General features: G+C 40.0%; 1 protein-coding gene across 1 annotated transcript; it reads left to right on the top strand.

Moving 5' to 3' along the window:
- The first annotated feature begins 883 nt into the window (after positions 1–883).
- On the top strand, positions 884–24,422 carry ERP27 (endoplasmic reticulum protein 27). The gene is made up of 7 exons (XM_047066729.1): positions 884–1,257; positions 1,638–1,738; positions 3,619–3,756; positions 16,578–16,694; positions 20,690–20,815; positions 22,907–23,104; positions 23,507–24,422. The coding sequence occupies exons 1-7, from the start codon at positions 1,164–1,166 to the stop codon at positions 23,552–23,554; spliced, it is 822 nt and encodes a 273-aa protein (XP_046922685.1). The 5' UTR covers positions 884–1,163; the 3' UTR covers positions 23,555–24,422.
- Positions 24,423–27,915: the final 3,493 nt, after the last annotated feature.

Below are 27,915 nucleotides of genomic sequence, written 5' to 3'. Positions count from 1 at the left end.
CAGTAGAGACGGTATTTACATCACAAGGAAATGTTTAGTCTCCCTGTTCTAGTGCAATGAGCAATGAATATTCAGAATGTGAATAGTAGAAATCCTGAGATATTTTATTTTATAGTAGTACCATATGGAACTTTCTCCTGAGCTTGAGACCCATATATCCTACTACCTATGGGAATCCTATCTTGGATTTCAGAGGGCACATGTGGGCCAAATCAGCCACTGCTTCTCTCCTGCTTACGACCGTCCAATATAATCCCAGTTGCTTAGAGAATAAGATCCTACACTTATTGTATAATGCCCCCTACAATCTGGCCTAAATTCAATTACTAATAATTCTCTCACACATTACATTTGCATCTCCGTGTTTGGGCTCTTTACATGAATGGGCTCTTTACATGAAACTCTCCTTCCACCTCTGTTGCCTGGAAAAATGCTATTTACAGGGGACTCTGCTTAGGCATCCCCTGTAGGAAGAAAACCTTCACTGAACCCCACCATTGTGCTAAGTGTCCTTAAGTCTGTATTTTCATAGTATCCTATGAGTTTCTCAATTTTTAATCACCTCCCATTTTATATTTAAATGATCTGTTTATTTGTTCATCTTTCACACTAACAATCTGGGAAAGGCTGGATCAGATCATACTTATCTTCGTATCCCTAGTACTTAGGTCAATACCTGCAGAGAATATTTCCTTTTTATTTAATCTAAATGAACAGACTTGGGGCGCCTGGGTGGCTCAGTCGGTTGAGCGTCAGACTTCGGCTCAGGTCATGATCTCACAGTTTGTGGGTTCTAGCCCCCCGTCAGGCTCTGTGCTGACTGCTTCCTCAGAGCCTGGAGCCTGCTTCAGATTCTGTGTCTCCTTCTCTCTCTGCCCCTTCCCCGCTCACTCTTTGTCTCACTCTGTTTCTCAAAAATAAATTAAAAATGTAAAAAAAAAAAATTTTATAAATGAACAGACTTGACTTTCTTCTGGCCGGTTATGTTCTGAGATCTTGTCACTGAACCTGGTCTTTAATCTCAGAAGTTGAAGGTTCCCATAGAACCAGCTGCAAAGTTCCCAGAACACTAACAACACTATGGCCAGTTAACTGGAGTAGGCTGCTGTGAATTGGCCTCCCATAACAGGTCCAGGGCTTGGAGCAGGAGCAGAAAAAGAAGGATGGAAGCTGACCAATGCAGATTCCTGTTTCTATTATTTCTGTTCATGTGCCAACTATCTCCAGAAGTTGCTGCAGAAGTTCAGGAATCCTCAGGTAAAAGAAAAAAGCACTTGGGTGACCATAGGGCAAAAGTATTGTGAAGGAAAGGGAATATGGTAGTGATCTGGGTGTTGTTCCTCCCAATGTAGAACATCTTCTAGGAAATGCTGGATAAAGATTTGTGTTCCATAGTAGAGACAAGAGAAGCCTAGCATTATTCTTCAGAGAGAGACCATGAGGTGAAGTCACCTTCCTTATAAAACAATAAAGCCTTCGGATGATGACAGTGCCCCTAGAGACTGTGATCTCCTTGGCCTTAGTATGGAGAGAAAAAGTATGGATACCCTCAGCATTTAGAACTGTTTCTTCTGCATGTGATACCCCAAAACCTTCTGCTTCTCCCTCTCTCTCTCTCTCTCTCTCTCTCTCTGTAGATGATCCTGGTGCTTCCCGGGAAACTGTGCAGCTCACAGATGTCCCAGCTACCATGGAATTCATTGCTGCTGCTGAGGTGGCTGTCATAGGTTTCTTCCAGGTTTGTCCAGTGACCCCATTTCTGTTCCCCCAAAGAACTGGAAACATTCTACCTCAGAGCAGACATGAGAGTCATCTGCTGGCCACTGCACTAGAAGTCAAGGGGCACAGACTTCACTTTCAGCTTATCAATCTAGACCTCTCAATTTCAAGACATTCCCAGTCTCTGAATTATGTCTTTCTCACACTTGATTCAAGACTTCTCAGTCTTGGGGTGCCTGTGTGGCTCAGTCAGTTGAGCATCCAACTGTTAGTTTTGGCTCAAGTCATGATCCCAGGGTCATGGGATCAAGCCCCTCATTGGGCTTCATCACTGAGTGTGGAGTCTTCTTGGGATTCTCTCTCTCTCCCTCTCTCTCTCTCTTTCCCTCTGTCCCTCTCTTCCCCCCATCCCCCCCAAAAAAGAGTTCTGGATCTTCTCATCTATAAATGCTTTCAATGTTAAGTCAGTGTCTGGATTGCTGAGGCAGAGACCAGAGTAAACCCAACCTCTATCATCCAGGGAACACATAAGTCAATAGTTAATCTCTTTCTAAAGCCTTACCAAGTAGGTAGTCCCTCACTTGTCTTTCTCTTTGTTTGTTCCGAAATGTTGAAAAAGGATGACATTTTGAATATTTGAGGTATTAGCCTCCATCTTCCAGATTGGCTGCCTGACTAATGAAAGCAGCCATAAATGAAAGGGCACCATTCCAGCATTTTTATCTTTCTTTGAAGGTAACATCTGGTTATTCTCACAGATCAAGCCCCTACTCTTATTGCAGACCTTCTTATCTATTTCCACTAATTAGTCACCATCACCCTGTCAATTCTGTGTACACAGCTGGAAATAGCTTCAGTGAGATGCATGTGGGGAAGGAAGACAGGGGAGCATGTTTCTCAGTGATGAGAGATCTGAGCGGTAGACAGAAACGGCCACCTTCAGAAAGGCAGGGAGAGGCAAAGAAAGTGGGAATAGAGGAATTTGCAATAACTTAAACAGCCACCAGATGCCGTCCGTCATTTGATCCATGAGTAATTCCACTCTAAGGGGAATTAAAAAAGGGCAAGCCTAGATTAGCAATTGTTCATAGCCTCGGATGAACTCCACACACCCTGTCCAATTACCCCAGACGCAAGGTTAGTCAGCTTCTTTCTTTTTGCACATCTCTTCCTCCAGACCAGAAAGATGTCAGAAAAGAATATGCTCCCTCCTGTTTATTGCCTGGAGCTGCTATAGGCAAAGGTCCTGTGACAGCAGGGAAAATGATGCCAGCTTGCTATAGAAGGACTGGATCATCACTTAGATGTGGTTTCCCTGCTGTCTGCTGCAGGCCTGAGTTCTAGAGTTGGAACAACACAGAAACAGTATCTTCATGGGCAATACCTCAGGCTCAATGCAGGGGAAGAGGATTGTTCTTCCACATCCGGCACAAACTTTTGTTAATAAAACCTCTAAGTTCCATTTTAATTTCCTTTATTATTATTATTTTTTTCCTTTCAGGACCTTTGACAGTACCTATTTATTTCTGCATTCCTTCTTTCCTCCACAAATTGTTCCCAAGACATTTGCCTCCTCGGGTATATCAATGACAGTGCAGCCAAACTCCACAGGCATCTATGATTTTGAGGCCCTTCTCTGCTAATAAACTGCAAGTTTTATGGTAAGGCCAGACAGGAGTTTCAGGCTTACCTACAATTTTGTAGTTACCTATTAGCCCACCAAGCCTGGAAAATTCAACAATACCACTGCAAATTTAGAGGTAAATGTTGTTTCACTTGACACTAAATCAAGTCTATTATTTTTTTATATGAGTGAGCACGTTTCTACTCCCTATTCTATTTCTATGTGTCTCCTCTCCAAAGTAATCTCTGTGGGTTTTTTCCCCCTCTTGTTTTCAGGATTTAGAAATCCCAGCAGTGTCCCTATTCCACAGTATGGTGCAAAAATTCCAAGCCGTGTCATTTGGAATCAGCACGGATTCTGAGGTTCTGGCCCACTACAACATCACTGGGAGCACCATTTCCCTCTTTCGCCTGGTAAGTTGGGTGGGCTGCTCGAGCCTTCTTCCAGTTTTTCCTTTGGTTGTGGATTCACAAATTTGTGCAACTAGGAAGGGCTCTATGACTTTAACACTAATGATGGTGCCAGGGACCATTAAGTCAGGGACGATAATGACAAAGATGGTGGATCAACTCAAGCTTCCCAAACAGGTGCTGTCATGAGTTGGAAAGAAGACTGGACTGAGAGTCAAGAGGTAGGATTATAGCACTGCTTTGTCACTGACCAGCCATGCGACATGGGCAAGTCACTTAGCAGTCTTTAGTTTCAATTCCTTCATCTGTAAAATAAAAGAGTTTGACCATATCATCTCTAAGGTCATTTTGAGCTCTAAAATTTTATATATCACTGGGAGTTCACTTACATTTACCAAACATGCATTAAACAATATCTGTGTCATCTGCAAGATACGGATAATAAAAACATGTTAAATATGTCCCCTGCTCTCAATAGATCTTAAAACATAGTAGAGAATGTAATCATAATTTATAAGTATCTACAATGCAAAAAACATCACTGTGGATAAAGTATTATAATGGTTAAAAGGATAAATGCAATGCAGGAATTCTGACAAAAAAAAAAATGAGGAAGGAGGGGCACCTGGGTGGCTCAGTCAGTTAAGCATCCAATTTCAGCTGAGGTCATGATCTCGCATTCACAAATTCAAACCCCACATTAGGCTCTGTGCTGACAGCTCAGATCTTGGAGCCTACTTCAGATTCTGTGTCTCCTTTTCTCTCTGCCCCTTCTCCACTTGCTCTGTCTCTGTCTCTCTCTCTGACTCTCTCTCTCTCTCTCAAAAATAATAAATAAACATTAAAAAAAACTTTTTAATGAGGAACTGGACTGAACTAGAATTTAAAGGGTAGATAAAATTTGGACGAAGTAGAGGAGCATTCACGTCCAAGGTGGGGAAAAAATTAAACTTAAGAAACAATGATCAAGCCACTTTGGATCTCAGGGTACAAGTTTGGAGAAAAAAAATATAAGACAGAGAAGTTTGATTGAAACCATATTATGGAGAAACTTGAATACCAATTTAGTGGGTTTGCATTTAACTGGGTTGGCACTAGAAAACCCTTAAAGCCTTGAGATCAGGAGAGTAACATGAACAGGAATGTGTTTTTAGCAAGATGATTTTGGCAGTGATGGCTGGGATGGATTGTTAAGCAAAAACACAAGAGTTAGAGAGGACTTTGGTTAGGTTGACAAAATCAATCATGTACTGAGGGTCTGCAGTAGAGAGGTAGCAATAGAAAGTGAAGAAAAGGCAGGTCCTGCTGCTGATTAAATATAAAAATTGTGGAAAGGAGGCAGTTTAAAGGCAGGGTATGTAGAAATAGTGAGGGCATACACAAAAAATTGGGTTTTCTGATGCTTTAGTTAGTTGTTGAGTTTGTATTGTTGGTGGCATATCAAGATAAAGATGTTCAGAATCCACTGGAAATGCAAAATTGGGACAAAAGATAAAGTTTTCAAGACTTCTGCACAAATGGCCTTCTCCCTCCAGCCTCCATCCTTATAGGATGTGTTTTTTATTCAGTGTCTTTTAAATGTGTTTTATATTCAGTGTCTCCAATTTTCTTTAAGCTCTTAAATACACTGCTATCTTATCTATGCCCCACACCCCCTCAAAACTGCTTTTACTGAGGTCAGCATTGCTTCCATATTTCCAAACCCAATGAACATTCTTTAGGTCTTACTTAAGTAAACATCTCTGCCATGTTTGACATTGTTGACTGTCTCTTCAACATTCTTTCTTTCCATTACTTCTAGGAGCCTACTTCTGGTCCTCTTCTGCTTTTCTTAGTCTCCTTGAGACCTTCTCTGCCTCCATCTACACTGCTTTCTGACCCAGTGCTCTTTCTAATCTGGTTTATAGAATTCACGTTCTGTAGAAGCAGAGACTATTTTGTCCATTACTTCAACCACAGAGCCCAAAAAAAGTGTCTGTCATATAGCAGGTGCTCATTAACTGTTTGTTGAATGAATGAATGAATGAATGAATGAATGAATGAGTTTTCCTTAGGTAATACAATTCTTATTGTTGACTATCATGGGTCTGCTGAGGATTTGAAGTGCTTTATCTCTAGCCTGGACCTCTCTCATGATTCGAATGCTTGTTGTATATAACTATTTGGATACACTCATAAGCACTACCATCCCAACATGTTCAAAACTGGATTTATCATCTGCACCTGCTAAATTTTATTTGTTCCTCTAAAACAACTGTATTGAATGGTTATGTTCATTTGGTCTAAGTTTTGCCCATTGCACCTCCAATCTTATTGAATCTATATTCCCCTTTACTTTTTCTACTTTATTTCCTAGTCTCTTAGCATCTTTGACATAAACAATTTCGATAGCTTCTTACTCTCCCTTTGTTACTTCATATCCAGTTTCTAGATTGGTATCACAATGCTGTATTTCAAATGGAAATTGGGCCATGGTACTGCCTTCTTAAAACCTCTTCAACATTCCCCATTTCTTACAAGATGAAAAACTGGCATATTTAATGTTACATATAGTCTTTTATGACCTGGCCACTATCTGCTTCTCTAGTCCCTTTTCCAACATGCTCCTACCATAGGCTTTATCCTCTCACTTCCCAAGTATACACAGTTTGATGATACAACTCCATGATTTCACTCACACAGGCTGTTCCTCTGCCTAAAAGGCCACCACCCTCAATGCCCCCTTTCACCTAGCCTCACCCAGCTAACTCCTCAGATTCCAGTAAATGAGTTCAGACATTGTATCCTACACAAAGCCTCCAAGGAATCTTCAAATTGGCCCGCCTATTCCTCTATACTTTGATATCTCTATTTATATTTATCACTTTATAGTGCATGTCATGTATCTTTGTGTCTGTCTCACCTACTACTCCATTAGACCATGAGCAGTTCAAGGGTAGGAACCACGAATTGTTCACATTTGTTTTCCAAAGCCCACAGTATGCCTCTGGTCACAAAGACCCTCAGAAGTACTTGAGAAACTGACTCACCTCCAAAAGCACATCGGAGTCCCTTCACCAGTTCTTTCCCACTTGGACAGTAGTTGCAGGTGTGCATTTCACCATTGTGAAATTGGATTAAATGAAGCTCTTCCAATGAAAAGCTTTGGTAGGAAAGATGGAAAGTTAGGCTAATGTCTTTTGCGTGACTGTTGGACCACTGGTAGTAACCCTACAATAAAAAAATTCTAATCAGCTACATCTCCACAAGTACTTCTCTCCCAGTTTGTTATTTTAAGTCTCATAAAGAACAGATTTTTTTATTTGTTTTTAATGTTTATTTATTTAAGAGAGAGAGGGAGTGGGGGGAGGAGCAGAGAGAGAGGGAGACACAGAATCCGAAGCAGGCTCCAGGCTCTGAGCTGTCAGCACAGAGCCTGACTCCAGGCTCGAACCCACAAACTGTGAGATCATGACCTGAGCCGAAGCTGGACACTTAACCGACTGAGCCACCCAGTGCCCCTCATAAAAAACTGATTTTAAAAGTCTTGGTACTAAAATAAATAAATAAATAAATAAGTAAATGTCTTAGTACTACCAAGATACACATGTGGGAAAGAAAAAAACAAGTGCTGTTGCTTCCAATGTCTCTACAGATTTTATAACCCCTAATAGGCACATTAGCTTTGCTTACAATCTATCCTTTGTGAAGCCCCGTAGATGACTTCCCAGAGCTGTTCATGCTCCCTTAGCATCTGCTTGTTGTTTACCGCGAAGGGCAGCCCCACTCTGAATGAACTCCTGGGAACCCTGTGGATGAGATTATTGCTGTACCATACCAAAAACAAACACACCGGTTCCGCCCTACTCCACTGGCAGGTCTGGGAGAGGTTCGGCTTGTGCTGCGCCAACTTTTAGATAAACATATTTTTCTCAGTTTATACTTTCAAAAATTTGGTCCATATTTTAACAGGATTATTATTCAGGAGTTTGGGATGACTTTTTTTTTTTTTAAAGAACATCAAGACCATGCATTTTTCAATGAGGAAATGGGAACCTGTTGCAAATTTCTTGGTACCTACCTTCATCTTAAATGTATAGTTCATTCTGTTTGTTTTTATGTTTGTTTTTAGTACCTAATTTATCATAGACACTATGCTAGGTGTTTTTCAGTGTTCTACCATTTAATTCTCGCACAAATCTGACGCAATCATTATTATGGTCCCTGCATTATCAAGAAGGAAGCTAAAGTTCCATGAGATCAATTCAGTTGTCAAAAGTGTATAGAGTAGGGGCACCTGGGTGGCTCAGTCGGTTAAGCGTCCACTTCAGCTCAGATCATGATCTCACAGTTCCTGAGTTTGAGCCCCACGTCAGGCTCTATGCCAACTGCTCAGAGCCAGGATCCTGCTTCAGATTCTGTGTCTCCCTCTCTCTCTGCTTCTCCCCTGCTTATGCTCCCTCTCTCTCTGTCTCTCAAAAATAAATAAACGTTAAATTTTTTTAAATAATTAAGAAAAAGTCTATAGAGTAAACAGACATCTGATTCATACCCAGCATAGCTGTCTCCAAATCATGCCATTTCTGTGATACTAGAGTGACTTTCCAAAGTACTTAACCCTGACAAAAACCTTTGTTTTTACTCCTAGATTCTATCTATTCTAATGCCTCTCATGCTAAAGCCTACTTATTTAGAGCACTTGCTCCTAAACGATTCCTCAACCCCACCCCCACCCTTGCCTTTGCACTACTTAAACCCTAGCATCATTTCTCCAGATTTACTCTAGGCATTACACATTTTGATAAAGAAATCTCAGGATTTAGACACAGAGTTTTCAATGGTAAGAACATATTTGGAGATAAACTGGAATAATGATAGGTGAAAACACAGTAAGACTGCAATGAGTTGACAGGACTGGGTGCTTTGAAATGTTTGAGCAATAAGAAGCCAGCAACTGTTATATTCATGGAATACACCACTCTCCAAAAACAGGCAGGACAACTATACGAACGTGATCAGGAAGAATTGAACTAAGTGGAACAATAATAAGTTGTGTATGACAACTTGTTTAGTGTGTACGACAGCTTGTCTTTTGTGAGGGTGACTGTAGGGAGACCCTCTACACTCTCTCAAGTGCTCTCATTGTTGCCCTAATGGAGGTATAATCCTGGGTTGAATAAACCATGAGCCTGTTCTAAAATGGAATTTCAGATATTATTTGAATGTTTATCCCGCTTTGGGTTTCTTCAATCACCTCTATTTTAAGAAATATAATTAGCCTAACTTTGACCCAATAGGATAGTAATGGAAACACAGTAAAAGCATTCTTCCATTCCTTACATGGTTATGTGCTGGCTGCTTATTATACGAAAAGCACCTTGGGGCACTGGGTGGCTTAGGTCAGTTAAGCTTCTGACTTGAATTTGGATCAGGTCATGATCTCACAGTTCATAGGATTGAGTTCCATGTTGGGTTCCATGCTGACACTGCAGAGCCTACTGGGGATTCTCTCTCTCTGCCCCTCCTCTTCTCTCTCAGAGAGAAAGAAGGAAAGAAAGAAAGAAAGAAAGAAAGAAAGAAAGAAAGAAAGAAAGAAAAAGGAGGAAGGAAAGAAAGAAAGAAGGAAATGAAGGAAAAAAAAAGGAATGCACCTTTCCAAACAAAGAGAATCAAAAGGAATGAGTGCATAAAAATAAACTAATAAATGCAGGAAGTAAGGTATGTCAAATTATTAAGTTTTTTTTCTAAAGTATAGTTTTATGAACTATATGGCAAGCTAAATGGTTCATAAAAACAAACCCAGGGACATGAGGGATTTTGTTTAACAAATGATTTCTCAGTGTTATTCAAGATATTTAATACTGTAACTGTGGTGTAAACTACGACAACTTTAATATATTTTATGAAGTGCTGGGTTGTTAATTAAAGAAATACATAGAAATTCAAAAGAATATTGCTGAAGTACTAATGAACAGAAAAAAAAAACCTGATTAATCTTTTGGTATGATAGTAGTATCTAAAACAAAATAATCCACTTCAAATATTCTTTGGGGAGTCTCAAAATTATATTGTAAGGTGGAAACTCTTCTGGTTTACAGTTTCTGTTTTTCTTCTGGTGCTTCTTTCTTGGGGAAGAAAAATAATATGATATCTCAAGTAAAATTCTTTCCAAACACTGGGGAAAAAAATATATTAAAAAATCTTTCCCCAGCTCTTGGTTTCAGGATCAGATTTTCTGTCCAGGGCATTATGCAAATACTTCCCTTTACAGAGGGAGATTTCCTGTTCGAATATTGTTTCCAGGAGCCCTACACATGATGTTCCAGAGTTTATTAGCTTAAGAAAGAGTGACCCAGTCGGCCATGTTTTATTAAAAGAAGCACTACAAACTGGAGAGACTTCAGGAGAGTGGTTTTTATTAAAACTCTTTGCTACTTCGAGAATGTTATCACCACTTAACATCCTCCGCCTCCAGTATGCTGCATTCCTTAAGCCCAGAAACACCTGGAATAACTGGGCTTCCTGCTCTCCCTGTTCTGGGAAATGGGAAGGACTGCCTGGAAAAGAGCAGAGAGGGAGGGGCTTCCTTACCGCAGCACAGCTCTGTTAGGTGAGGCCCAGCTGCTAGAGTTCCTAGACAAATAATCAGGAAGTAGTCAGACATATGAAATAGTAAAAGGACCCTGATTGTGATTATAATAATGATGAGTTTGATGTTTGCAATTAGCAAAGGCTTAAGTTCGAAGGACACATGCCAGCTGGCAAAGCAGGCCTTAAGCAGCCTCAAAGATCCTGTGGGCTCGTTTTCTTTCTTTCGTCACTCTTAGTGCCCTGGGAAGGAGGATAAGAGAGGCTGGGCCAGGACTCCCCCTAGGAAGACTTTTCCTTTTGCTTTTATATTTCTGCCCCAAACCTTCCCCTCAGTTCCACTTTGTGAATATTAAAACAATTAAATATACAGAGAGAGAGTTCACATTTTATTTTTATTTATTTTGAGAGAGATAGAGCATGCGCAGGGGGGAGGGGCAGAGAGAGAGAGAAGAAGAGAGAATCCCAGCAGGCTGTGCACCAGCAGCAGCGCAGAGCCCAACTCCGGGCTCAAGCTCACAAACCATGACATCGTGACCTGAGCCAAAACCAAGAGGCAGATGCTTAACCGACTGAGCACCCAGGTGCCCCGCGACTTCACATTTTAAAATATCCTATGGTTTGGGGGCGCCTGGGTGGCTCAGTCGGTTAAGCGGTTGACCTCAGCTCGGGTTATGATCTCAGGGTCCATGAGTTCAAGCCCCAGGTCGGACTCTGTGCTGACAGCTCAGAGCCTGGAGCCTGCTTTGGATTCTGTGTCTCCCTCTCTCTCTGCCCCTCCCCTGCTCATGCTCTGTCTCTCTCCGTCTAAAAAAAAAAAATTAAAATATCCTATGGTTTTGATGAATTTTTTTCAAAACTCTTATTTTGAAATACATATTTTTGTACCTCAGCATTTATTTATTTCTTAAATTTGAGTTGTGCAAAACAGTCATAAAATAATGAAATCGCTATCTGAGTGAATGTCAGCACTCCTGTGCCTCAGTGCCTAATATACAACAGGCACTCAACAAATGATTCATTTGCAAATGTATTACAGGATTACAGAATTAATAATAGATTACAGAATTAATAATATTAACCATACTGTGCCTTGGACTTCTTAAAGGTGCATATTACTTTTAACTAACCAATGGGAAACCGCCTTGAACAAAAGAAGAGAAAAAATATGCAACTGGGAGTCATCATGCGAAGGGCATAATGAGCAATCTTGGATTCCTAGTGTTTAATTTACCTTTAATTTACCTTTAAATGAATTCCTTCCTGCATAAACTAAAACGACACTTATCTCTGACTTTGCTGGGTTGACTCAGAGAAAGGAGCTTGGGGGGTAAAAGGATAGTTCTGATCCAGACCAAGAGCAGATTGGGTAGGACCTATATGAGAAAGCAGACATAAGGGAAAGGGGTTGAGATGTCCAAGGGTTGGTAGTTCAAGGATCTCAAAAGTGATTCAAACTATTTTAAGAAACAGAACTGTTCAGAAGCTAGCATTTGTCTGTAGGCATAGTTGCTCTGGGTGATGGAAGTATTATCTTGTGCTTTATGGACAGGAGTAGATTGGGGGAGGGGAATGGAAAACTCTGGGGATAAGAATTGACAGTATGAAGTCCTATCTTTTAATGTATCTGAGTATGGTGGAAAGGTAGCTCTAAAATGCTAATCTGGGATTACAGACTAGGTAACCAAATAATCCCTTTCACCAATAACAATTTATTTTAAAATCCAGGCAAATAGTAAAGGGGGCAAGAGTCTTTGGAGAACTAGCAAGAGAGACAGAGTGAGAGAGAGAGAGAAATAACTAGACTAAGATCTAGAAGATAAAACCCCAAAAGGAAAACCCTGTATTGGGACCGCTTTTTGTCTAGGGGGCTCTTCTTACCAGTTTTTGAAGAAGCAGTCAAGAGTCTGAGAAGTGTAATAGCTTTTTTGTAACACTCAAGGAACCTGAAAAGTAAATGTTGAAATCCAGGGCCCAGATGAGGAAGTAGGAGGTAGATTTAGTAAAAACAGCCTTTGCCCCACTTTGAACCCTAAAGAACGGTACCCTAAGAACAAGGATTTACCATAAGTAAATCATCCTTCCCAAGGACTACAACAAATCATCTCAATCCCTGAAATTGGATTAGGATGATCGTATATGAATATAATATATATACACATACCCATGCACATAGATATACACACATATACCTCTACACATATATAATTATACATATGTATCATATATATAATCTACCCTTAGCCATGCCATAGTATAATAGCTGACTCAAAGAAAAAGAGAATAATTTTATTTTATTTTTTTTAATGTTTATTTATTTTTGAAACAGAGAGAGACAGAGCATGAATGGGGGAGGGTCAGAGAGAGAGGGAGACACAGAATCTGAAGCAGGCTCCAGGCTCTGAGCTGTCAGCACAGAGCCCGACGCGGGGCTCGAACCCACGGACCGTGAGATCATGACCTGAGCTGAAGTCGGACGCTCAACCGACTGAGCCACCCAGGCCCCCCAAAAAAGAGAATAATTTTAAATCAGAGAAAAGAGGTTGCCCTCAAAGCAATATCAAAAAGGCAATACTAAATTTCACTGATGACTTCTCAGTGGAAAGAATGGAATGTTACATATAAAGAATTATATCTTGCAAAAACAGAAAGAAAATAATTGTGAACATAGACTTCTACCTCCAGCAAAAATAGGCTTGAAAAATAAAGCTGAAATAAAGATATTTTCAGAAACCAAACTGAGAGATTATGTCGCCCAAAAGATCTGACTCATACTAAAAGGTGCTTTCTAGACAGAGGGCAAAACATCCCAGATAGAAGCTCAAAAGTACAGGAAGAAATGAAGAAATCTCACAAAAAAATATGAGATTTAAAATTATAATACACAATAATAATCATCTGTAAGCCTCGAGTGTGGGGTCAGGGTATATAGTTGGATGGAGGAAAACTGTATTAAATTGTTCTAATCTCTACATTGTGCAGGAAGAGACAAAATTGCCAGCTAAAATTAGACTCTGACAACTAAAGAATGCATGTTGTGTAGTGCATGCTGGTTATCTTCAAAAGAATGATCGTAGCTTGTGTAACTTCTAAGCCAATCAAGGGAAGGAAGGAATAATATAAAGTGCTCAATCAATTCAAAGTAGTCCAGAAATGGAAGAAAGTGGGATTTGGAACAGGCAGAAACAATGGGAAATGCATATGGAAATAAATATATTAGTAATTACATTCTATAAAAAATAATGCAATGCAAAGACAAGGATTGGCAGGCTGGATTAAAAAATACAACTCTGAGCTTTTTACAAAGGACATATTTTAAAACATAAGGACACATGTAAAATAGAAAGATAGATTGAAAGTAAAAGGATAGAGTCTAATACATGGCCTAAGAATATATAAGCAAATCTAACAGGGTTATAAGAAAAAATGGTTAAATTCACAATCATGTTGGGAGATTTTAATACTTTTTTTCCCTAAAGTTAATTTATTTATTTGGGGGTGGGGGAAGGACAAAGAGAGAGGGGAAGAGAAAGAATATTAAGCAGCCTGCGAATTGGCTTTCAGAGCCTGACGCAGGGCTCGAACTCAGGAACTGTGAGATCACGACCTGAGCCAAAACCAAAAGTCAGTCGCTTAACAGACTGAGCCACCCAGGCACCCCAGAGATTTTAATATTACTCTCTTGATAAAATAAATTGGTTAAACAATTCAATAAGAGTATAGAAAATTTGAATTATAAAATTAACCAAATGAGTCATTAGTTTATACAGAATACTATGTTAAAAAACTGCAGATTATGCATAATTTTAAGGACATATATAACACATGCAGAAGTTGACAAATGCTATAAATAAAATGTAGAAATTAAGCTACAAGGTTAATACTGATTACAAGATTAATATTGATTCATATCAATACAAGATTAAATTAAGTTCTTAAGAGCCAATAGGTTAGAGAAGAAATAAGAACAGAAATTGGAAAACATTTGGATTGAATGATAGTGAAATCTACATATAAAATTTATGGATACATTTATAGCCCTGTAAGGAGGAAATGTGTAGATTTTAATATATATTTTAGAGAAGGATGATGATAAAAATCAAGGATCTAAGCATCCATTTTAAAGTGAGAGAAATAAGTTCCAGGTAGATCTTAGATCTATTGTGAAAGATAAAATAGTAATGTTTATGGGAGATAAGGGAATTTCTTCATGACTTTGGTGCAAAGATTTTTAAACAAAACAAAACAGGGGCGCCGGGGTGGCGCAGTCGGTTAAGCGTCCGACTTCAGCCAGGTCACGATCTCGCGGTCCGGGAGTTCGAGCCCCGCGTCAGGCTCTGGGCTGATGGCTCAGAGCCTGGAGCCTGTTTCGGATTCTGTGTCTCCCTCTCTCTCTGCCCCTCCCCCGTTCATGCTCTGTCTCTCTCTGTCCCAAAAAAATAAATAAACGTTGAAAAAACAAAACAAAACAAAAATACACACTAGTTACCAAGGAAAATATTGATAACCTCAACTACATTGAAATTACCTTCCGTTCATGAGCAATAGCCAACAAAAGGGAAGGTCCCTGTGAAGGAAGATATGCCATACAGAAGCAACAAAAGCCTCACATAACAAAGTGTATAGAAGCATCTTCAAACCAGTGAAAGAAAGATAGCTCAATAGAACAATAAGCAAATGATTTGAATTGACACTTCGTAAAAGAGGACATACGAGAGGTTACTCAGGGAAATGCAATTAAAGCCACAATAAGACATTACCACACATTCAACAGAATGAATAAAATTATAAAGGCTGGTAATACCAAGTGTTGGACCAATGGGAGCTTTCAAACAATATAGGTGTAAGCAGAAATTATTATCTACTTTAGAAAATAGTTTGGCATTTTTTTAAGTTTATTTATCCATTTTGAGAGAGAGAGAGTGTGTGTGTGTGTGTGTGAGTATGGGAAGGGCAGAGAGAGGGGGAGAAAAAGTATCCCAAGCACAGAGCCCAAAATGGGGCTGGATCTATGACCATGAGATCATGACTGAGCCAAAATCAAGAGTTCGATGCTTAACCAACTGAGCCACGCAGATGCCCCAATAGCTTGGCAGTTGTTGTTAGTTGAAAATACACACACTCTCTAATGAAAAATCCCAATCCAAGGTATATGGACAACGGTTATGTCCCATGAACAAGAATGTTCACTGCAGCATTATTTTAATAATCAGAAACTGGAAATAACCTAAATATCCATCAGTGTAAAATGAGTAAGTTTTGCATATTTATACAATGGAGTATTATATGCCAAGGAAAATGAGCAAATTTCAGCTACATGTGATGACATGAATGACTATATACAGAATGTTAAGCAAAGAAATGAGATATGTGTACATAAAATATACTGTTAATTTCTATTTTCATGAAGTTTTAAAAAATAAAACTAAACCATAGGATTAAAAAGTGCATCTTTAAGTGCATCTAAAGCTATAAAGAAAAGGATGAAAATGCCCACCATAAAAGTCAGGTAATGGTCAACTTTGGCAGAAAAAAGAAAAGGGCAAATTATGGATTAGAAGGGAAGACAGAAGGCATCAGGAGTTCTGGCAATATTCTACTTCTTTACCCAAGTGGTGGCTCCACAGTTGTTTGCTCTGTGATAATTTTTTAAACACTGAGTTTTACATTTTATGTTTCATGCTTTTCTCTGTATGTGCATATTATTTCACATTAAAAGGGTACATACATAAATCTGATTATGTAAATGTAAACCCTTGACTTCAGGTTCTTAGAGTGTAATCTATTTAGCTTGACTTCAAGGCCCTTCAGAAGTTTGCCCCAGCCTACCCCACTAACCTTGTCCCTCTGCTACTCATACTTAACTAGAATTACTGTTATAGTTATGACAAACTAACTGCAGCTTCCAGAACATAGGATCTCTCATCTTTTTGTCCATTGTAAATACTGTTTTTCGAATTAAAACTCTCTCTCCATCCTCATTCATCTAACCAAATTTTAGCTATTTTTCAAGACTTACTTCCTCCTGGAAACTTCTCTGCTCTTCCTTTAGGTGATATATGGGCCCATGATTCCCCTGTGGTGACATTTCTGTATCCCACAGGACAGTGTGTTCTTTGAAAGTGGAGAATATTTCTTATTTCCCTTTATGTCTTTTGAGTTTTAGTGCCTGACACGTGGTAGATAGTCCAGAAATATTTATCAATGAATAAATAAAATCAGAACAGTGACAATTTTATCCTTTTTGTGTTACCCAGGTGGATAACGAACAATTGGATTTAGAGAGCAAAGACATTGAAAGCATTGATGCCACCAAATTAAGCCGCTTCATTGAGATCAACAGCCTCCACTTGGTGACAGAGTACAACCCTGCGGTAAACAATAGTCCTTGGCTCCAGACCCTTAAGTCCCTATGTCAGGGAGGGTACTTGTCTCCATACAGAGATCTCTCCTTCCAGGAGTTGTAATCCTTTGACCAATAATAACAGTAACTGATATTAACTGAACACTCAGCTGTTTATGTTGCAAACTTTACTCCAACCCTTTAAGTTTGATAGACTTGTCCCTCCTCAACAAAGAAAGAAACAGAGTTAGAAAACTTAAACACTCATCAGACGACTAGTAAGGAAGAGAGCCAAAATGTAGAGTCAAGGTGACCGAGTCAAACGCTTCTGAGCTTTGCTGTCTGAGAGTGTTCGCTAAAAGCAACTCATCTAAGCAACACTCTAGACCACACTTCTCAAACAAAATTGTAATCGATGCTGAAGATCCACTTTTCCAAAGGCATCAGGGACCAATCCACTTGCAAAATACAATTTAATAGAAAAATTAAATATTAAAAAATAAAGCCCACTGATCACATACTTGGATGTTACAGCAATGTAAAATTTCTACAAAAGTTTTTAAAACTTCGTCCTACCTCCTTGTGGACCTGTAACTAACAATTCTTGGTCTGGCACCCCCTACACATGCCTAGACCCTCATGGTGACGTAGCTTTCTTTCTAGGTTTATCTTCTTATGGTGTTGCACACTGCATGCCACCTGGGTGAAGGCATCAGCCCACCCATTCCGATCATCTTCTGGTCGTCTAACATTCTACAGCGTACACAGTGAATTAATTACCTTCTATGTCCTGTCTTTTCTTTTCCCTGGTGTAGCGTATTAATTTCCAGTGATCTCATCAGTTCTGAAATGCTGTGCATTCTCTAATAATGGTACTTTAGAGCACATCATGGTTTTTAGAACTCACAAAGCCAATTCACACCCATTTTCTCACTTAATGTTCACATTGATTTTTTGAGGCCAAAGAGAGAAAATTACTATGCCCATTTTATCAAGGAGCACATTTAAGATCCAAGTGACTTATTCAAGGTCACTAAGTCAGAAAGGTAGAACCGAAGGCAGAAATTTTAACTCCTGATGGATTAGCTCATATTGTCTACTCCCATTTCACAGGAAAGAAAAGAGAGTTCAGAAAAGGGAAGTTCCTCAAGGCCATATGACTAGCAATTTGAGCTTCCGAAACAGCTCTCTGCACTTGTCCCTGCTTTTTTTTCATGACTAGTCTGACAGAATCCTGTGGTTTTTCCATTGCCCCACACAGCCTTCAATAGGAAACACCCCTTTTCCTGTTGACTAAATTCCTGTCCATCTTTCACACCACGTTTGTCTTCATAGAGTGGTGACTCCATTTCCACCTCTGTTAAGATTCCAAACACACGCACCCCAGGGGTATTGGCAGCAATAATCAAAAAGGCAGTTTTCTCCTAGACATCATCATTCTCATGATTATATTTGTAGAGGTCAGGAGTGCTTGTGGGAAAAGAAAAGATGATCTTAGAGTCCCTAGGTTTATGGCCCCAGGGTCCTGGAGTTCTGCAGGCTAACTAAACAAGGACTGGCCTTCCTGAGTTCTTGTGCCTAGTTCATCTCTTATCTTATAAAGTAATGGCATATTACTTTAATGACAAGTACTTTAATTACTTTCACTCCACATTAGTAGTGAAGGCAAATCACATCAAGAAGAAATTAGGTAAGAATTTCTTTAGAAAAGCAAGTTCACCTTTTGTTGTGACTTCTACATTTCCCAAAGGTGATATTTTTCTCATTTGGAGACCTGCCTCCTCTACTATAGCTATTTCTCATCTGCTGTTGATGCAGAGGTTTGCACCAGTAACAATGAGGAGGCAGAAACTCACAATCATGTATTAAGCCAGCTGTATACGTTTAATGCCCACACTTGATACTTAGCTTCAAGGTGGAAAATCAGACTGTCTGTTAAGATTAAATTAATCACTTCTGATATACCCAAGACAGCTGGGTATACCCAAAAAGTAAGACAGCTGTACTTTTTGACTCTTTAGCTTTGATTTCTTGACTTCCCCAAAATTATTCTCCAACTCAGCTCTAGGAGGATACATGCATGCTTTAAGTTTAGGTAGCAGGATCTAGTAAAACAAGAGACTCTTATTTAACATCCAATCTCCCAAATTTAAAATCTAAGAACTGGCTTTAAACTCCAGGTAGAGGGGCGCCTGGGTGGCTCAGCTGGTCGAGCAACCTTCAGGTCAAGATCCCAGGGTCATGGGATTAAGCCCTGTGTCAGGTTCCATCCTAAGTGTGGAGCCTGCTTAAGATTCTCTCTCTCTCCTTCTGCCCCTTTCCCCTGCTCATTCTCTCTCTCTCTCTCTCTAAAATATAAATTAATTAATTCCAGGAAGAAAGTTTTGGAAAAGAGCTCATTGAACACTCCTTGCCTACTTGGCCAATACTGCTGGAAAATCTCTACGGAGTAGTGTGTAGTTTCCAGAAGAATCCGACCTAGCTGGCTCCCCTTCTCAGCATCCTGGGACTCTGTATTACAGTTCATTCATCCACCATACTCTCGCTTCCTGTACACATGCTAGGTCTATAGAAATGCTTTCTGTATTTAAGCAGGAGAGGTGAAAAGGGATAGGATTTATTTAAAAGAGACTCTGGAGCACGGTTTCAGGAAAAGAAAGAAAAAAAAAGTGAAGAGAGCCAGTGCCATATTTTCATGCTCTCTCTTCTCCTCACTCTGGCTCATGGCTGTACTACTCCCCTCCGTCACTGATAACTTCATGGGAAATCACCATCTCTAATCAGCAAAAGAGGGCCAATGCTTCTGGCCTCCTGAAGAGCTTATCTTATTGCTGAGGTTTCAGGCAAATGGCTTTCATTTGAGTTGGTTTAGATGGGGTTTTGCAATTAACTATGTATATAAGGCAGGACAACCTGACGGTTAAGAGCATGGACTCTGGGGTGCCTGAGTGGCTCAGTTGGTTGAGCTTCTGACTCTTGATTTTGGCTCAGGTTATGATCCCAGAGTCGTGGGATGAAGCCCTGTGTTCGGGCTCCACACTGAGCATGCAGCTGCTTAAGTTCTCTGCCCAACTCCCCCTCCCACTGCCCCTCTCCTCTCCTCTTGCTTTCTATCTCTCTAAAATTTTTTTAAAAAAAGAGCATGGACTCTGGAGCCAGACTGCCTGGTGTGAATCCCAGTCCACAATTTATGTAACTTTGGGAGAGTTTATGCCTTAATTCCCTCATGTATAAAACTGAAACTTTGAGGATCAAGTTGGTTATTATATGTAAAGACCTGGAAACAGTGTCCAGCACATAATAAGCATTCAAAAGTGTATCTGACTGCTCTTGCGACATGGAAAGGGACTGAGAAGAAGTAACTGATAAGTTGCATGATATATTCGTTGTCTATTGATGTATAACAGATTACCCCAAAATTTATCAGCTTTTTTAAGCAGTAAAGTTTGATTATCTCACACGGTTTCTGTGGGTTAACAATTTGGGAGAGGCTAGGCGAGGTGCTTTTGATCTGGGGGTTCTTGTGAGGTTGTAGTCATTGGTCAGAGAGGTAGTCATCTGAGGGTTGGACTAGGGCTATAGGATCTGCTTCACATACCTGGCAAGTCAGTGCTGGCTATTAGTAGAAGACCTTCATTTTGTGCTGTGTGAATCTCTTCATAAGGCTACTTGTGTGTCCAACACTGGGACTGGCTTTCCCCAGCATGAGTGATAGAAGAGAGAAGGCAGATGCCCCTATGTTTTTGATGACTTAACCTTGGAAGTCACACTCTGTCATTTCTGCAATATCCCAATGGTTGCTCAGTTCAGCCTTTTTCATCATGGATGATAGGGATCTACACAGTTGCATGACTGCCCAAGGGGAGACTTATGGAGGGCCGAGATGGAGGCTAGTTATCATTTGTGTTATGGGTGGATAGTTCTCATTTATATTTCAGCCTACCTGTTTACTGGGTTGCCACTAATGGTTTGTTGTTGTTGTTCCTTGTCTATTCCATTTAACTATAATACACTTCAATTTGCCAGACTGCGATTGGCCTATTTAATAGCATGATTCAGATCCATCTTCTACTGATGATGAACAAGGCCTCCCCAGAGTATGAGGAAAGCATGCACAGATACCAAAATGCTGCCAAGCTCTTCCAGGGGAAGGTAAGTCTGGAATGACAGATACCCTTTTGAATACTCAGTACTAGGACTCTAAAAAAAGCAGATGGGTCCAGGGAGGTTAGATAAATAGGGAAAGTGAGTATGATTAAGAGATCATGAATTAAGAACTGGGACATAATAAGTCACATTACTCCTTTTTAAAATTAAAGATGTTGCGATTGGGGCGCCTGGGTGGCTCGGTCGGTTAAGCATCCGACTTTGGCTCAGGTCATGATCTTGCGGTCCGTGAGTTCGAGCCCCGCGTCGGGCTCTGTGCTGACAGCTCAGAGCCTGGAGCCTGTTTCAGATTCTGTATGTCTCTCTCTCTGACCCTCCCCCGTTCATGCTCTGTCTCTCTCTGTCTCAAAAATAAATAAACGTTAAAAAATTTTTTTTAAATAAATAAATAAAAATAAAGATGTTGCGATTGCTGTATTAGGTATTTACCCAAAAGATACAAAAATACAGATTAATAGGGGTACATGCACCCTAATGTTTATAGCAGCATTATCTACAATAACCAACCTATGGAGAGAGCCCAAATGTCCATCGACTGATCAATGGATAAAGGAAATGTGAATATATATATATATATATATATATGTGTGTGTGTGTGTGTATAATGGAATGTTAGTCATCAAAAAGAATGAAATCTTGTCACTTGCAATGATGTGGATGGAGCTAGAATGTATTATGCTAAGTGAAATAAGTCAGTCAAAAAAAGACAAATACCATATGATTTCACTCATATGTGGAATTTAAGAAACAAAACAGATGGATATATGGGAAGGAGGGAATAAAAGAGACGACAGGGAAACAAACCACAAAAGACTCTTAATGATAGAGAACAAACTATGGGTTGCCAGAGTGAGGTGGGTGGGAGGTGGGCTAGATGGGTGGTGAGTACTAAAGAGGGCACTTGTGATGAGCACTGGGTGTTGTATGTAAGTGGTGAATCACTGAATTCTACTCCTGAAAAACAAAAACAACAAACAACAAACAAACAAAGAAGGCTGATGAATGAGTTTCCTAAAAATAAAAAAATTAAAACTTAAAAAAGGTACAAATATTTTCAATATGAATAAAATGAAGCAATAAAGATAAACTTTTTTGCTTGCAAATTCAAAAAAAATAAATTAAATTAAGTTAAAGATGTATTTCATACTATTAAAGACCTATATAACCATATCTTCCCTTGGTGGTAAGTCTATTTTTTTTCTGTATTGAAAAGTGAAGAAAATAGAGACCCAAAGATGCTGAAAATAAAAATCACTTTTTAGTCACAATTTATTTATTCTCTGCCATTGCCTCTTAAAGTTTTAAACTCAGGACTTATTTCCCATATAAAGCACCTATCATCCCTGGGGCCTACTAGATGTCCCATAAATGTTTATTTCTGTCCCCTCTCTACTTTGTACAGTTCTGTTTGGTATGACTGAAATAGTAAAACTTCAACCACTTCAAGGCTACTGCATTAAACTAGAGACATTTTCAATACTGACATCTGTCTGGTAGTAACATAAGTTGACTTTCTGGTGGTTGTTTCCCTAACACTGGCAGTTTTCAGTGTTTCTAAATGTAGACGATCCTCTAACAAGAATATTCTAAATATTTCTACTTTGGGTAGAAGGTTTGATTTAATAATATAAAATAGTTGACATTTATCAAGCATTTATCATATGCTAAAAACTGTACTGAAAATACTAGATGGATCCTCTCATTTAATCTCCCCCAACAAAAGCCTATTTTGCCGATGAGAACACTGAGCCTCAGAAAGGCTGAGTAATGTGTCAAAGTCACACAGCTAGAAAGTACCAGACACAAAACTTAAAATGTATCATCTGCTTTTAACCATTAGGCTATCCTTGCTTATTTAGCTAATCACTAAAGTTGCTTCCAATTCTCTGTTCTTAAAATTAAATAAACTTGATCAAAGGAGTAAAATACCAAAGCAGTGAAAAATAAGAAGCAATCCATTCAATTGGATGGCACAGACCATAAGTTCAATCAGTATAACCTGCAACAATCGTGAAAAGTCTCTTTCTCTTCCGGACCTCAGATAGATGTTTCCCTTTCAAACCTCTCCAACTGCAGATTCTTTTTATTCTGGTGGACAGTGGTGTGAAGGCCAATGGGAAGGTGATCTCATTTTTCAAACTAAAGGAGTCTCAACTGCCCGCTTTGGCAATTTACCGGACTCTAGATGAGGAGTGGGATACACTACCCAGAGCGGAAGTTTCAGTGGAGAATGTGCAGAACTTTTGTGATGGATTCCTGGGAGGGAAACGGCTGGTAAGTGGGAGACTTCAGGAAGAGCAAGTTGAGTGTTACTCTCTGTGTCTTCTCATTTCCTGTTGAATAAAAATTCTTTAAGCTCTACTGGATTTGACTAAGAGCAAAAGTACATGAGGATATGGTGGACAGGATCAGGAGGCTTGTTAGGATAGAATCGTGAGAATGGAACTACACATGCATCTTTGGAAGATGTCTTGCACATGCAAAGGAGCTGAATTTGGGGTTTTACCATTCTGTTTGCATTATTAATGGGAAATAAATAAGATTCCCATATATAAGAGGTCGTGAAATAAAAATTAAAGATGGATTTAGGTCTTCCAGGAGTAATTACATAACTCATTTTGCTAATCTCTCAAAACCAAGAGCCCCAAATCTAAATAGTGTTGTGATGTTTTTCAGAGAGAAAATCATGAATCAGAAGAAAAGACTCCAAAGGTGGAACTCTGAGCTCTCCCTGATACTCCCGCATACTACTAAGAATTTACACGATATAACAAAAGGGCAACTCAAACTTCAGAGATGCTAACCAACAGGATGAACAGGCCTTAAACACACACACACACACATACACACACACACACACACACACCTCCATTTTGTTCCTTAAAATCTCATTTACTCTCCTTATCCTTTCTTTTAAATTGTCTACACTCTCTCACTACCCATCCGATCTTCTTCTACGCATTCGTACTGTGTAGTCCCATACACGGCAACACACATCACTGAATGGAGCCTTTAAGAGAAATATTGTGATATTTCTTTGAAGGAGAGGCATTCCTGGAGGGAGGATATTCTGATTTGTCATTTAATATTGAATCTTTACACTGCACAGGACGTACATGCAACATAGTTTCTGCTCTTTAGTGGTTGTTTAAGGGTTGAAACTCTACCTTCCTCATGAGCACATGTCCCTCTCTAACTCCCAGCCGAGAACAAAAGGAAGGTTTAAACACCTTTGCAGAACTGCATTTTTGCCGGGGTGAACCGGTGTTTCCAAGTCTCTAAACTCAGCAGAAACAGACTATGTAAAAACTCTATGCTTGTGTAGCGTTCCTAACTCCCCATGTAAATCAACAACCGCGTAATAAATAAAAAGCAATAATGTTATAGGAAAAGACTGGCATCTCTTTGCAGGCCAAACCTTTTGTAAATACCCAGATGCCCAATTAAGCAGTAGGCACCTCACCCTTCGGTGTCCACTGTTTAGCGTCCGGCCATGAGCCACTAATGTGTTATTGTTAACTTGGTGGGTGGGACGGAGAGTGGGTAGAGACCATCCTCCATGAGGATTGGTATAAATGTGGCAAAAGAGCTAGGAGTCGAATTATGTAAAAGGTTGGGGAATAGGTAGGGAGGGGGGCACTTGGCTCTGGGGGGGGGGTGTTGGGGCTGACTAGGAGCGGATTATTGCAGGTAAGGTGTTCAATCCAGCCCATGTGAAACAGAGGGAGAGTTTGGCTGAGTGTCTCTGGCCTACAGGCTGTTTCTGTCAACACACAGATGCTGCATTGTTCCCAGGAGGCCCTTGGCTCAGAAGGAAAGGGCCTAAGTGCCGAAGAGTTGAAAAACCACAGTGTGCACCTTAAGGATTGGTCCAAGTGCGGAACAGGGAGTGAAAGACTTAGTTGTTTCTTTCTGTGGGGAAAACTCCACAGCCTCTGAGCTGGGAGTGGACAGCTGGCAAGGACACTATGAAAGCAGCAGTGTATGGCATGCTCCCTCAGCAACATGAGACTGAAGGATTGTGAGGAGGCCGTCCAGTTCAGCCATGGGGAGGAAACCACCCCGTCTTCTCTCTCGAGGCTAAAATATATTCCTAGGGTAGGCACATCCCAGAAGCCTCTCTTTGATCCTGTAAACCAGAGCTCTTGACGTCTACAGTCAGGAAATTCTTCCTGATATTCAGCTGAAATCCTCTGGCCACACAAACCCGTTTCTTCTTACCTGCAGTCCATGGAAATTCTTAATAGCTGCCAATCACCATCTCCAAGTGGCACCTCCAATTCTTATTGGGTGTTCTTAACCTCCTTATCCAGTCTTGTTTTCTTCCTACCTACAATCCAACTCTTCAGCTAATTTGCTTTATTTCCAAGTCACTTAATTGGCTTTATTATTTTTCCCTCTTCCCTCTTTCTCAAATTTCCTTTTTTTTTTTTTGCTTAAAAAATAGCAGATTCCAAACCACTGTGAGAATTTGGTGAATGTCAAAAGATAAATTCCCATGAATTCACCCAATATTCCACACTGGTCAACACTGACCGCATCTTTATAGTGCATTTTGCTGTTTGATGACATGCGACAGAAATTTTATTATATATTGTCTTTTAATGCTTATCTTTTATCTTTATTGTATTGAATTGTTCCTTCAGTTTATGGTTTTCCAGAACTGGGAGAGATTTTTGCCTGTCTGTTTCACAGCCAATCTGGTTTTTGTAGCTCTGGCAACCCATGACCAAAGAAGGGAACTCTTTCAGAAAGAAGAAATTTCTAAAATTTCTCATTCTTCATTAAATATCAGACTTAGTATTATAAAGTTCTACAGTCTCTAGATCTTCTCTGTCTTTGGATAATATCTTCCTAAGACTCTGCATTCTTTCCCCAAGGTCATGTTATTGTTGAAACATCTAGATATATGTTAGCTACTTTTCACGATGGACTCATTCTTTAGCCCTAGCTGGCAAGAAATTGCCATACTTTCGTTTAAAGTTTGAAGAAAGTGGTGATGTCGTACAATAGAACTTTGTAAAAGGATACTAGAAGATAGAAGACTTTGATAGAAGAAGTAGAGAAACAGGGCATGATGGAAGGAATGCCAGGAAAATTGGTGTGTGAGTTTCATGTCTTCTGTGTATGGGACTCTGTGACCTTGGAAAACCCTATCTTTAAATTTCAGTTCATTGAGGGCAATACAATAATTCACAGGATTTTTTGAGACCCCAAGCTGATAATACGTATGAGGTAAAGTGTGTCATTGCTTTTGTTTTTTAACAGAATGCTATGCTGCCTTCTCTGGATAACAGCTATTTCTCCAATCGTCTGAACTTTTAAAAAAGGAGAGACTTCCTTCAGAGTCTTAAAAGAATTAGCACGGGAGGCCTCACACTTGAGATAAGAGAAGTATTTGAAATAACTATTTTAAAATATAGATTTGGGGAGCACCTGGGTGGCTCAGTCAGTTAAGCATCCGACTCTTAGTTCCAGCTCAGGTCATGATCTCACGGTTCCTTGAGTTCGAACCCCACATCGGGTTCTGTACTGACAGTGCGGAACCTGCTTGGGATTCTTTCTCCCTCCCTCTCTGTCTCAAAAAAATAAATAAATAAATAAAATTAGGGGCGCCTGGGTGGCGCAGTTGGTTAAGCGTCCAACTTCAACCAGGTCACGATCTCGCGGTCCGGGAGTTCAAGACCCTGCGTCAGGCTCTGGGCTGATGGCTCGGAGCCTGGAGCCTGTTTCCGATTCTGTGTCTCCCTCTCTCTCTGCCCCTCCCCCGTTCATGCTCTGTCTCTCTCTGTCCCAAAAATAAAAAAACGTTGAAAAAAAAATTTTTTAAAAATAAATAAAATTAATTAATTAAATAAATAAATAATAAAATGTAGGTTTTATTGTTGCTCAGGCATGGTGAAGCCAACAGACCAGGAGGCAATTGACATTGAAAAGGTAGTTTGTTATGGTTTCCAAGAGGGGGGGGGGACATGCCATACCATGGGGAAGGACCAGGGTTGGTCAGGAGGCAGAGGGACCAAGGGGAAAATATAAGCAATAGCCTTTATTGTGCTTTGTGTGGGAAGGAACAGTCAAGGCCAGGTAAGTAGGCTTAAGATTGGCTGCTTTGAATAATGTCATCTGTCCCTAGCTGTCCGGAACCTAGTCCTGAGGTGATGAGAGCAGGTGAATAGTGGATCAGAGTGTGAGAGCCCAGTGAGAGCTCAGTTAAAGCAGGTTTGGGAGGGTATGGTCTCTGGCTTGGTTGGTTTGCATATGAAAGACAGCCCTGGGTGAGTTCACCATCTTTGCGAATTAGCTAGCCTTATGAGGAGCAGTCTCTCCAGCGTCAGCAAGGCCCCAGACGTCACATCAAAACATCAGAAGCACATGGTTAACACAATACTCTCACATTCATCTGTCATAGGACTCCTCTCCCAACTCACCTAGTTTGGTCCTGCTACAAGGGAAGGCATGTTGTTTTCTTTCAGGCCCCTGTTTATACATGTTTACCTTGAGTGGATGGGGGCAGGGTGGGTGCTAAGTGGTGTATTGTGAGGGAGCAGTTTATTGATTCATAGTCTCATCCAGCTATTTAAATACTTACTAACCAAGTATAAGTGTGCCAAGCAAAATTGCTTCCTAAGAGAGAAAAGTTAGCTGTACAATAGGGACGTTTCAGTTATAGTAACAACAGGTAGCAGGGAGGCCATCAGACTGATTGTAGGTCATGGCCAGGAGAGGGAGGAGAAGGAGGACAGGAGACTGGCAATAAACCAAGAAGTCTCAATGTTAGGGGAAGAGTAGCCACAAAGAAAAATAGTCTGCCGCAAAAGGGAAGAGGCTCATCATGGACAAACTATTTCACAATGCGTTTGGAACCAGCCCTATTTATTTATTCTACCTTTCTGAAAGTATCTGGTTTTCTAAGCAAAGAAAAATAAAACAGGGAGTGGGATGTATCTGACCCATGCTCCTAATTACAGTACTTTTACATTTCTAGAGCTTAGAAAAAGGAAGAACTTAATTAAAAACCTGTTTTGAGTTTTGAACCTTTGGAGAAAAAGTACTCTAGAAATCAAACAAATGAATTTTAAAATTCT

This window comes from Lynx rufus, unplaced genomic scaffold, assembly GCF_022079265.1.
Source record: "Lynx rufus isolate CCGP_SWC_20201006 ecotype Redwood Valley unplaced genomic scaffold, mLynRuf1.p SCAF_7, whole genome shotgun sequence".
In the NCBI taxonomy this organism is placed as follows: Eukaryota; Metazoa; Chordata; class Mammalia; order Carnivora; family Felidae; genus Lynx; species Lynx rufus.
The sequence above is the reverse complement of the archived record's forward strand: the minus strand, read 5'-3'. Positions and strand labels throughout refer to the sequence as shown.

What these genes read in the sequence shown, in the direction of transcription:
- ERP27 (XM_047066729.1), top strand. Translation starts at nt 1,164, where the DNA reads ATGGAAGCTGACCAATGCAGATTCCTGTTTCTATTATTTCTGTTCATG. An exon ending in TGACAGAGTACAACCCTGCG is followed by an intron (nt 16,695 to 20,689) that starts GTAAACAATAGT and finishes TCAATTTGCCAG; the next exon opens with ACTGCGATTGGCCTATTTAA. An exon ending in CCAAGCTCTTCCAGGGGAAG is followed by an intron (nt 20,816 to 22,906) that starts GTAAGTCTGGAA and finishes CTCCAACTGCAG; the next exon opens with ATTCTTTTTATTCTGGTGGA.